Genomic DNA, 12,861 nt, shown 5'->3' on the forward strand with positions numbered 1-12,861 from the left:
AACAAACAAATAAAAAATAGAGTGAGGGGTGAATTACTATGAGTATGGCTAATAAACTGTCAGATTACCATTGAGGTCAGTAGCAGGAAGATCATTTGCTCTTATAACATTGACCTGAAGGAAGCCAACATCTCGTAAAGACCTGTGAGAGTTTCTTAAACTCTGAATGAAAAAAATAGGGTTAAAACATCTTTATAGGCATAATTAGCACAGGTACCACACGGAAACTAAATAAATAAATGAAAACCTACAAATTTCTTAATCACTGTGTCTCTCTTTTCATTATTTGACAAGGCAGAATTTTCAATGTCAGAGATGGACACCCCCCAACAAGGTCTCAGGGTGACCAGGAACACCAGTTTTCCTTTTCCAGGGTCCAGTGCATGTGTGTAAAACTGCCTCTCATTAACAGGAAGCCTCGACAGGTCATTCTCAAACCTGTGATACGAGAAGGAAATTGTCCTGTAGAAACATACGCTTAACTAGTTCCATGGACAAACCAATGAGCAAAATTAGCGACCAAGAAATACTCACATCCCCCATGATTCTTCTCCTTTCCTCCCTCTCTTTAAGAACACCTCCACCTGAAGAGGTTCCTGGTTATCTTCAAATTGATTGAAGTCAAACTGCTCTCTCCACTGAGGATTCGCTTGAACGCAAAGGTTCTGGGGGCAGCAAAGACACAAATTCAGCTCATACAGTAAAATGGCAACACCTATAAAGGTACACTTTGATGCAATGTCAGGTTTAATACATTATCAGACTGAATAGCTCCTGGATGACACGTGGATTAAGTCTTTGTTCAGCCCAAGCAGAAGGAAGCAGGAGAAGAGAACGAATGGTGTGTTGTGCGAATGTGCATTTGTGTGTGCTTGTACAGTATGTGTACACCTCAGTTGCCACTCTGGGATTGTAAACACTGACAGCTTCCAATTAGAATCAGCTTTGTTCAACAAACAAACAAGCAGAGAGGAAAGCAGAGTGGTTTACAAAGAAATGACACGACAACACAAGACAAGTGCACCATCGAATCATCAGGGGGAGGCCAACAAGTACAGGTAGATGAGCAGGGCATGCTGGGTATGTAAATGAAGGCAATGAAGCCCAGCACCTGCAGCACACTGAGAAGTGAGTGGCAGCCTTGCCCAGTCTAATGAGCTGCCTCTGCCATAGCCCAGTGAGCCAAGGTGGAGGTGAGTCACTGACAGGCACCTGCTGGGAGAGAAAAGCTGGGAAGAAAGAGATAGGAGCTGGAAGAAAGTTAAACTATAAAGAGCAGAAATAAAAAATACAGCAAAGCATGAGAGAAGGAGAGTAGGAAATGTGTGAAAAGACTCTTAAAATAAAAAAAAATTTAAAAACAGGTCCAACCTTGCTCTTATATTTCTGATCACCAAGGCGAAAGCGAACGTAAATGTCACCATGGCCATACTGCGGCAGGTCCTGTCCCTCCACCAAGGTGATATGGAGTACCCCGGTCCAGGTCCTGTTCTTCAGCTGATTCTTTTGTGTGTCCGCCAGGCGAGGTGATGTGGCCTGGTTCCACAGCAGGGCAAAGACGCACACAGACAGTTACAGCTTCTTTTTCCACTTTCAAGTACCTTGCATAGAAGATTTGTGCTCTCCCTCTCTTTTACCTGCTCCTGCCTCAGTCTAACACCTCAACATGTTCACATATTGCATGAAAGTAGGACAAAGGTTTACACTATACGGGGCAGCTCTGTTGGAGCACATTAGCACATCTCTACTGACAGGCAAGCCACACCATGGAGGCTCCTGGAAAGAGAGGGACGTCAGCAAGCAGCCAGATGTCCCTGGCTGTGACAGTCCCACTCATCACTGGCTCCCAGACTGAGTGTGGGGAGGCAGGACACTTGGCATACTGCACCAGAGACAGCAGGCAGCAGTGAGTAATGATGCAAACCGCACAGCTCTCTCATCAGCAAATTATGCATACATGCAATATGTATGGCCAGCATTAGAGTTTACTTCATGTTGGCCAATTCATCGACTTTCAATTTAACCAGCAAAATAACATTTTTATCTGCTAAAGTGCAGCTAGGAAATTAACTGGGATACTGTGCTTTCAAGAACTCTTAGGAAATAAAGGACAGTCTAGCAAATAATCCACTTCTCCTGCCGTGTGCCACAGAGGGAGTGAGAGGAGGAAAGGCCTTGATATGTTTCCATGTTTGAGTTCCCATGAGGCCATGCGGTGATAGGCCAGGGCTGTAAAAACAAACAGCACAGAGGTTGTGTAGGGCTGACTGTAATTAAAGAGCAGGAGCGTAATCTGCTCTAGCCTCTTTGATTGCCCAGCTCCTTCGGCTGCCCTGGCGACGCTGCTTCAAACAGCCTCAGTGCAACTCCCCTGCTACTCCAGCCCCTCCTCATCACTACAGGGTCACAACCCACATTGCCACCCAATCCGAAGGGGATCAAAGCACATCTCAGGGACCTGAATTAACATGGAATACCACAGGCACAGCCCTATAAATATCAGCCCCTTCAAAAGAAGAGGAACAGAGGGAGAAGGGGAGCGATATAAAACAGGCCTCAGCCAAGTCATCCCAAGTGTTTATCTTGGACACATTTCTATCTCAGCGGCCAATAAAACAATTCCACTTAACTGTAAGTGGCCCCTAAAGAGAATCTATTCCTGGTCCTAAAAGGGCTGTGCGATTGCTTCCATATGGTAGGACAGCATGGGGACAAGCATGATGAGCTCAGACCCAGGTCCATTTGGCTGGTACCTCAGCACTGTCCATCCACAGCTGTGATATTACATCCCTAACATCTGGGTTATTGCCCACTATGCCTGGGAATTATCAGCCTTGCCGATCTTAGGCATTCCACACTGGCAACATGCCTCAAACAGCAGAAGCCCCCTTCCGCTTCTCCCATACGCCCCCTCCTGTTTGAAACACTATCACACAGCAGAGTTTTACTTAGGCACTTGCTATTCCCTGTCTCTGTGGTGGTATCACAGAGGGAGAAAACGATGTTCTGACAGAGGGGGGAGTAGAGCTGTAAGAGCTGAGTATTCGGCACTTCCAGGATAGGTGTTAAATGCAATAAGATATTGTACGTTTGTCAAAAAAGAAATGGGAAGAAAATTGCATTGTTACATTGTTAAATTAGCACTGTGATTTAGGAGGCAGAACATTGAGTATAGTCCCACCACACATTCCTGTCTCCCTTTGAGTATCTTTAACCATCTGTAGCGGATAACCTACAGTGTGTATGAAAATGGCATTCATCCCTTTGTCATCTAATTTCAAATTGAGATTGTCTACTGGACCATCAAGAGACTGAACAGTGGCAGATGTAGTGGCAGCATAGGTGTGAATAGAAACCCACTCGCTGTAGTGTGAGTCCCAAGCAGCAACTCTCCAATTTCACTCTGAATCTAATTACAGCTGCAATATATTGAAAACCACTTGTGGGAAAATAGAACTTTGTTTACCACAAAACCAAATATATAGTACTTATTGTATCTATATCTATATCTATATATATTTCTATATCTATATCTATGTCTATATCTTTTGTTTTGTTTGGAACATATGATACAAATAAAACTGATACACACTGCAAAAAGACAATTATAAATCCACAGAAGACATAGTTTGTACTGAAAACAAGGTTACACACAATAACCAGAGTCCAGAAAACTGTTGTAGTCTTTGTTGCACCATAGCACAGTGAGCTACTGCCCCCTAGTGCTCTAAATCATGCTCACTGAAAGTGCTGTTGAATAAATGGAGGGACACTAGCAGTATTCTGGATACAAAGAGGGAAATTTTAGTTTTAAAAGAAATGTGATAATATAATAATCCATACCTTGTTCTTTTTTAGAAGAAATCTCTACAGACAAAAGACACAAAAAGAAAATTAAGAAATTAAAACAAAACTTTAAAAATGTAATACATTTTAAGGACAAAGAATTTCACCCAGAGATAATTTTTTAAATTAGAAATATTCTTACATGGCCTCTTTTGATGGTGGCATCTCTGTACATTAAACAGACATCAACGAGAATAACTCCCATGTCATCCTCTTTGCTTTTTCGATCATAAAGAGGCAGCTCCATTTCATAGGTTCTGTTGGAAGACATAAAGGACAAGAAAATGGAAACTGATGACAACTTACAGGAATCTTTATGACAACTTTACATCCCCAATATTAAAATTATCCCACAAATATCTGTCTCCAACTCACTTGTGCAATTCCAGGTCTTTCAAAGAAATAGTGCTGGAACCCATGAAGTCATCAGCAGTCAGGTTTTTGTTGTAAACCTGCATTGTTATCACAGACACATCATCACGTCATATATAACTAAACTCCTACAAGTTAAAGAAGTTATATTAAACAAACACTGCTTACCCGAACATCCACAACATGCTCCCTGTCTCGGAGAGGATGAGAGAAGGAGTCGTTCCAGTGAGGATTCAGATTTTTATAAACCACTTTGCTTTTGTAGAACTGCTTTCCTTCAAGTTTGAACTTGACATATGGATCACTTGTACCTGAGATTATTCAGAAAAAAAGAGAGAATTGTAATCATATGCTTTGTAATACAGGTTATCATCTTGAGAGTGAAATTACTGGGATGGGAATATTTTAAAGGAAATCATGATGACTTTTTTGAGAGACATATTTTCACTATGAAATTGTACAGTGTGTATTAAAACACACATGGATATTCGCAATGTGTACACCCTTCCCCCATGCTGATTGTGTTAAAGATTGTAATATGTGAGGAGGACCACCACACATGGCAGAAACAAGAATGTAGCTGTTTAATTGTGAGAGAGTAGAAACACTCGCCAGCATGAGGCAACCGGCAACCAAAATCTAGAAGCAACCAGTGTTAATCTCCCAAGCCTGTTAAAAAAGTCTGTCTGTGAGTGGGGTGGGGGAGTGGGACTTCTTTGTTTCTGCAATTGCACGCAGATTGGCCAAAAAATGAAAGCCAGCCCCATGCCTTCATTTGTATAGGGGAATAAAGGGGTGCTTGAGAGAGCCTGCAGGGAGGCTTGAATCACATGACAAAGGCCCTGTGGGGATGGGCTGTCAGGCCTGTCAGCTCCCCACTCCAAATGAACATCTCGCAAAGGCAGGCAGGACCCACAGCAGCTCCACCCTGCCAGCCTGTGACAGGGAAACCTCCAGGCAACTTGACAGGAGGAGAATGTGGCAGCTAGCGAGGAGAAAAGCTCTGGCATGACTGAAAATGGTGACGATGGAAATTAATGGGGGGGCAGAAAAAGAGAACAAAAACCAAGGAGCGGGGGCTGGTGGTGTGGTCCCTTTCAGAATATGTAATGACAGTGTATGCCATTGGTGGGCCTTTGGCACTGTGGTGATTGTTGGGCAAACAGTGGCGAGACAGGGGGCGTGTGTGGGCATTGCATCATCATGGTGCCATCTTGTCAGGGAAAGTAAGGTCTCAACTAGCAGAGGGCACTGTGCCTGGTGAGTCCTCGGCAACCAGGCAGGAAAAATAAAAAAGCATATAATTTAATAAACAGGTTTTAAGGTGATTCTAAATGCTAAAGGAGATACAGCTCAATAGGTAATTGGTTGAAAACACAGTCTGAGTTGAATTGCAACTATAATAAACTATGATATGCTGCCATACTTACATTAAAATACCATTCCTCAGAAGTCAGTTTACTTCTTTATTTATTTATTTATTTAAATTGAATAAAATATTTGTTGGCAACTTCTCCAAGTTAGAGAGAGACCACACACAAACTTTCTCCCAATGTTGTAATCCCCTTTTTGGCCACTTGATGTTGCTGCTTTACCAAAGTAAACATTTCCACACACCTGGTCCTCTGGGAGGCGTCAGAACTGTGTTGAAAATTGTTCTTGGCACTTACTAAATGTTTTATGTCTTTTTCCCTCACAGATGAATATTATTATTAATAGGAAAGATCAGAAAGTTAGAACAATCATTTACTCAAACTATTTTTCTTATTATAATAAACCATGTTTTGAAGTTTAGGACTAATTCTTGTATTGGATATATTGTTTAATAACTGTTACAAATGTCTGGATTTAAATGTTCAATTTTATGATAATTATGAAACATCATACTTAAACATTCAAAGAAATTAATATGCAAGTGAAACAAAAAAAAAATGTTACAATAGTTAAAAATAAAAACTGTGACATAAAATTCACATCTTTTTACTTCTAAATCCATCAGTAAGAGCTGTTTACATGAATATTTTCATGTATAGAGTGAGTGCTCCTTCTTGAACTTTTTTTTTTTTCCTGGTCTAACCACATTCTTTTTTAATGTTTTCTCTTCTTACATCACGTCAGAAAGGATAGTATCCACTGAACACACCCGTCCTTTCTTCTTACACATGAACGCATTTCCAGTTTGCAGTTTGCTATTGTCTTGTGGCTCATAATTACACCAAGCCTGACTACATGCAAACACTTTGTGTGCACGAAGTGTTTCAGCAAGGACTCACCCTTCAGCTGTGACCAAAGTCCAACACACAAAGGAGCTGAATTCTGTACTGATCAAACTAAGGGTGTTTGAAAGAACTCACATTTACAAGAATACATGAAGGATTTGATGTAAGCTCATAAAGAGTTATTCTTCTTCTGTTTTCTAACAGGTTGTGCAGAGTCTGGACTTTATATGTGTCCTCTGCTTGTTGTAGACTTACCAGAACGCTTGTCTCTGATAACCAGGTTCTTTCCCTGCTTTAGATTGATGCTCAAGAGGTACCTCTGAATTAGGGCAGGTGTTGGGACATCCAAGCCAGGGTTCAGGACCTCCTGTGGAGAGCATTTCACATTTAGAAGCTTGAAATACTTTAAGGGGATCAGCAGTTCAATAAATACTCACCGTGTTTTCAAAAGGATCTATGGCATTTTCATCGAAGAGATCACATGCCTCAGAGGACATCTAAATAATAATAAAAAAATTACAATGACACTTTATTGAGTATCATTCAGACAACAGTACAGTGCAAACTGAGGGGAGAAATGTACCATAGATGCACAAAGGGGCTTCAATCTAAAACCTTCATAATGTGTATGTGTATTCCTTATGACATTACAGGGACATATTTCTATACTGCTAACAGCAGTAAAATTTCCAAAATGCAAGACAAAATGAGATTATATCACTTTGAATGTGTTCTTTTTGAACATCTATTCATTCCACATTGTGTTGCTGACTGGTAATACAGGTTCTTAAATGGTACCCATACTTTATCTGAGAGACATCTAGAGCAAAGAGGATGTGACAGTCCTGGTTTCAACTATACCCTTGGGCACTATTGAGGCAAATCTGGGCTAAAGACTGATCTGCTGAGGAGACTTCTGGTACATCCTGTTGCACCAGTAGACCAAACGGTTACTATCACAAACACTACAAAGTGTGCAATATTATAATAAGAATGTTGTGCTAAGAAAATGAAAGAACATTTTATGTATATTAACAAATCAGAGACTCTTGGTGGAACAAACCAAACTACATTGTTTGACAAGTAAATGAAAGCATGCAACTGTTTAAGTAAATATAATCAGTGTTGTTCTGTATTACATTGTGGGTAATGTTTTGCTGTATTTGTGTTAAGAGTATAACAGCTGAGGTGTTCTATGTGAATCTTTACGACTATCACACCCTCTTGTTAATGAACCTATTGCAGTATTTTCTGTTTTCTAATTATCTAATTATGGGATCTGTAATGTCTGCATAGGATTGGATGGTGTGAACTTCTTAATTACTATTATTTCCTTTTTAAAAAAATCTATTTCATATATCATGTATCATAGTATTTACACTTTAACAAACAGGGATGTTATGAGTAAATGTGTACTGTAATTAGATATATATTAAAACTAACCTCATCCTCGAGACATTCATCAACCTGGCCAAACTCTAGCAGACCTTCGTCCATGGATAACTCCCTCATTAACAGAGGAGGACTAGCTTCTTCCTCTTCATCCCATTCTGTTGACCAGGGTGCGTTGACTTGCTCCTCACTGGGAGTGCCACCTGCAGAATCCACAGAGGTACCATCTGCACTCTCCAAAGGAGTATCTAAAAGAGACATCCCATCTGCAGAAGCATTTTCTGTGATTGCTGGTGGAATTCCTTTTTCTAACAAAGGCTTTTTCTGCTCAAGCATTAAGGTTAACTTTTCCTTGTAGGTGTTCTTTTCATCTCCAAAGGAATATACTCTGTTCAGGCCAGTAGCAGGATTTCCTGAAAGCACCCAGTCTGCTGTGGCACCTTCTGCAGACAGACTCAGTCTCTTCTCACGGTCTTGTGTTGGCACATTGGTAATGGCATTTCTTCGTTCAAGAGTAGGTTCAGTACTAAGTGTTCGTACATTTTTCTTGGCTCTTTTATCCACTTGTGCATAGAGGCCTTCTTGAGGAAAGTTCATGTTGTTTTCTGTGCCTGAATTTGACATGTTAAATACGTTCTCATAAAAGTTCAGAGTCTCTGGTGGTGCACTCATTCTCTTGAAAGCAGCTGCAGAGGGAGTAATCTGAGGAACTCGGAGTGCCATTTCCGTGTCTGTAGTTGAATCATTTAGTTTTTCCATGAACAGCGACCCATCTGTGGTTGAGCCACTAGCAATAGAATCAGTATCACTCATACCAGAAGACATGCCAAAGGAGAAAGCATCAGAGGGACTAGGCAGCAAGGCACTGTTCGCAGAAACTGCATCACCTGGAACTAAAGTTAGGTCTGGTACAGAAATGCTGCGGCGATGAGCCAGATTCCTTCCTTGCTTGGCAAGTGGCTTCCCACGAGGTTTCTTGAGGTTTGGTATCTTGGTTTTCATACGCAGGTTACCCAGTAAGTTTTTTTTCTTGGTATCCATTTTCAAATTCCAAGATACCTGTTAAATGGAAAATGCATGTGAAATTGAAATGTTTAGTTCTTGATGTCTCAGGGCTGACCTAAATTACTAAAAAAAAAAAAAAAAAAGTTGTACATTATGACTTACAAAAGCTGAGGATAGTGAGAATTAAACCCTCCCAAACACTTGTCAACATGTACAAACAACACAAAGGACATTGTAGTTGTTTGTCTTCTTATCTTATTTGGCACAGAGAAGCTACTTTTTGCCTGATTTTTAAAAAAAACACAAATATTTATTCCCTATAAACAACTTAACAAAACGTGTACATGTGTTCATGCTAAAACACAGAAACTAATACTAACTTTAGCCCCAAATTATTTTCCCATCTATAAACAAACACGAACAAAAACATAATAAATTACTTCACATTCTGGATTCTTCCAGTTCAGCTGAGAAAAAGAAATACTACCTGGTTGGTCGATGTCTGCTGAACAATTTTTTAGTTTCCAACTAGTCCACGAGAGAACTTTCCAGAAGGTAGCTCAACCATCCTAACTATGGTGAAAAAGATGTGTTTGAGGAAGTACAAGAAGTGACTCGTAGAGGAGCCACGATGGGTGAAACTAGTCCTACCAGTCACACAAGCTGAGTTTCAGTGGCTGTGAGAAAGAATGCCTCTGTTAACTGCTGGGTCCTTCCTGAATTTTCTATGGAGGGAGCTGCAGATGACTCCAGCCATGTGAGATCAGAAAATATCTGCCTACAAATATTGAGTAAATGGAAACAATGTAGAGAGAGATTAAACAGACACTGTAACAGTGAAACTATAAAACATTTGCTTACACTGCACCAGCCTGTTTTGTAAGTCTGTTTATTGTTGATTTGTATATTTGATGGTTTATTTGCATTTGTGAGGCAATATGTCTGTTTTTAGACTTGTATACAGCACACTTTGGAGTTCTCATACAGGTCCAAGTGTTTGAAAAAATACTTAATGCCATAATCTAGCCTAAGTCTACAACACAACTGTCCAAAACAGTCCCAAAATACTTCTGATGGATTCTACAACATGACTGAGGCATACGAAATGTCAGAACAGATCTGGCACACAGTTTCACACAGCCCCTTATTTATTTACAGAGGGACATGGTTAGCCTAAGCTCGTCAAAACTGACTATTTGTGTTTGCAAAGTATAAACTACAGCTCTCTGTCCACACTTAGAAGCTAATGCTACACACCCACTGTTGTTTCTTCGCTCTCCCATTTTCTGGGCCTAACAGTGGAGACGACATGACAGCAGATGTGCTGGAGTCTGGGCTGAGTCTTGTTCAATATTTGCTGATGTCTTAAGGAGATCAGGCCCACATGAAAGAACCACAACTTGGCTTCTAGTTAAAAGGCAGGTTTGGGTATCCGAGGGGCAAGCCCGTGTGGCAGGTGGCCTCCTGGCCTACATCTCACACAAGTCAAACAATTCAAAATCTTGCTTGGTTACTCTACACATGCACACTGGACCTCATCCAGCCCACAGCACAGCTGGTGTCATGGTCAGAAAGCCAAGAACACACACTTAGGGACATGCAAAGCTCCCAAATTGGGCGCAGACATGAAAGAGTGAGGTTGTGGAGTACACAGCTGACCTAAACATCTGTTTGCTTTGCAGTATTAGCTTTCCCGTCCAGTGTGGAAAATGTAGTTTTTTTCTGTATTCGAGGCACAGAGGGAATAAACTTCAGAAATCAAAATTCACCTTAGTTTTTTGTTTTATGATACAGCTTACTACAAAAAAAGTGTAATGCTACTGTTTAACCACAGCTGAAATATTTTTTTTTCTTATTTTTCCCTACTTGTTGCCCAGGTTTGTGCAAAATAACTGGTAGGTATCTGATCACTGCTGATCAATGTGTTTTCTTAGTCTTATTTTTGAACATGAGAGTGACTTAAAATCAATAGGACATTTAAGAAGTTTTTTTTTCAGAAATTAACTACAGACATTGCATATTTATTAAATTCCAATATTAATTTTTGAACCTTAATTTTCACTTAAAAAATAAAGCTTCTTAAAAACTGAAATCTCCTAAACTATGTCCAATATTTTTACATTTAATCACTGATTAAGTGTACACAAAAGAAATGATCTTGGGAGTGTCCTGTATGAGTCTCTGCTTAGACATGCTGTGTTTAAGTACACCTGGAAAACTGGGACTCCTTGTTTTTCTATGAAATCATTTGTAAAAGTAACATCTAATTTTTTTAGAAAAATTACTTGCAAGAAAAGCTTGTCACCCTTAAGTTGCAACATATAGAAATCTCTTATCAGCGTCAGGTTTTTTTTTATCATTTTTTAATACTATTTGTTTACAAGTTTATCTCTGGCCTTTATTGAAGCAAATAAAGACAATGCCATAGTAAAGCTCACAAATAGTAAAATGTATGTCAGAACATTTATACTTTCCAATAGAAAAAAGTTTTCAGCTTCATATTTAAACAGATTTTCAATAGATTGAAGAATGTTAATTTTGTCTGATTTGCTGAAATAAGTACCCTTCAATCATCTGTACCACAAACAATTTGTTTAAGACTTTCATGAAGCTGCCTCAATTATAAGCAGGGCAGGTCTCCATGGTAACATATTTTGAAGTTTCTTGAGGCCAATTTTTTGTCACTGTGAACGTTTTTAACATTGAGGGTCCGGGTTTAGTTCCTAATAATGATATGGATGATTGTACATTGTTTCGATCAGGTACTCAGGTATTCTGCAGTTTTTCACATGGTCATGCCCAAAAAGAGGCCAGAAATTTTCATGCATGGAGATTTAAAGATAAAACTGCACATGCGTTAGCAGCCAAACTTGTAACCCTATTCATGTTGTTAAGTATTTATGTCAATGAACCATTAACTTCAAGGTTGGGCTGTTTGTGTTGGGTTTAGAAAGGTGCAACAAACATAGTCGCAAAAAAAAACACAAGCTCCTGTTCCATCAACATTTAGCAGCAGATTTCTGAAATAATTACATTTCTTTGGGGGGGATTTTATATTTCTCAGGAACACTTTGTAAAACTGATTATTATTGGGCCTTTTCCAATCTGTTAAACATCACCCCTCCTGTTTAACTCCTTGTTCAGGCTGAAATACAGCTTCACAGACATAGCTGCAAAGCACAGGCATTGATAGATCCTCATGCAAGACATTAATACAACAGGACATGATAATCACTGAAAACACCTGACTCTAATTGCTTATCTTCAAGGTTAGCATTCTTTTTCCATTCCATGCTTTAAAAAATCTGATGTTTTAGATTATATAAAGAAACAAAGATTAAGACAGATATGTCAGCATACAAGTCTTTGTACTATTAAGAACTAAAATAATTAATAAAGCCCTATAATTTCTTTTGTTTTGTTTTTGTTTTTTTGTTTTGTTTTTGTAATTTTTCTTTTAGTGCATTGCTTTAAAAAAAAATACACATTTCATGCTGCAACCCTAATCTTTTCCATGACAAACATTTTAACTTGTCACAGCTGGAGAAATACAAGTAAGACGGATTACAGCAATCATGACTCACTTTGTCTAGGAGTCTCAGTAAGGTATCAGTATGCAGTTAACTGCCACACATGACATCAGGGCCACCCCAAGATGGAATGCAGCAGTCGCTGTTACGCTTGCTATTTGTGTTATGACTGTTCAGTGTCTGTACTTTTTTTTTTTTTTTTCTCACAGTTGCCTCTTGTTGAGATTGCACAGTGTAAACATACGCTCATAAATGTAATATATTAAGCTGTTCAGCAGGAAGTAAACAGTAACATGTTGATCCAACTGAATCAGTAGAAGCATTTATATTTAACTCTAGCATCAGTGAAATTTGGGTACTTATCGAATGGCTTCTGTGCTATCTCTTGGGACTTTTTACTTGTGATAGTAGACAATGTTTGCACCCCTACACATTTAACTATTTACTATTTCATTAAAAAACTACAATATATAATTTTGGTGTTACTGACCCTTGCT

The 12,861-nt window shown here is 39.4% G+C and overlaps 1 protein-coding gene across 3 annotated transcripts in view; it reads right to left on the minus strand.

The window, feature by feature from the left end:
* Positions 1-9,466, minus strand: part of mctp2a (multiple C2 domains, transmembrane 2a) — a 29,952-nt gene extending 20,486 nt beyond the window's left edge. For 2 of the 3 annotated variants that reach the window (XM_041997770.1, XM_041997768.1), the window contains exons 1-12: positions 9,322-9,466; positions 7,881-8,888; positions 6,875-6,934; positions 6,693-6,804; positions 4,387-4,529; positions 4,222-4,298; positions 3,989-4,103; positions 3,844-3,867; positions 1,372-1,536; positions 535-665; positions 252-438; positions 69-162 (exon numbers count right to left, since the gene is read on the minus strand). In XM_041997770.1, coding sequence (XP_041853704.1) covers positions 69-162; positions 252-438; positions 535-665; positions 1,372-1,536; positions 3,844-3,867; positions 3,989-4,103; positions 4,222-4,298; positions 4,387-4,529; positions 6,693-6,804; positions 6,875-6,934; positions 7,881-8,870 — 2,098 coding nt within the window. In that variant the 5' untranslated portion in view covers positions 8,871-8,888; positions 9,322-9,466. The remainder of the gene's footprint in view (positions 1-68; positions 163-251; positions 439-534; positions 666-1,371; positions 1,537-3,843; positions 3,868-3,988; positions 4,104-4,221; positions 4,299-4,386; positions 4,530-6,692; positions 6,805-6,874; positions 6,935-7,880; positions 8,889-9,321) is intronic. The other variant, XM_041997769.1, reaches the window with a different exon arrangement.
* Between the last annotated feature and the right edge of the window lie 3,395 nt (positions 9,467-12,861).

Source organism: Melanotaenia boesemani, chromosome 10 (genome assembly GCF_017639745.1).
Source record: "Melanotaenia boesemani isolate fMelBoe1 chromosome 10, fMelBoe1.pri, whole genome shotgun sequence".
In the NCBI taxonomy this organism is placed as follows: Eukaryota; Metazoa; Chordata; class Actinopteri; order Atheriniformes; family Melanotaeniidae; genus Melanotaenia; species Melanotaenia boesemani.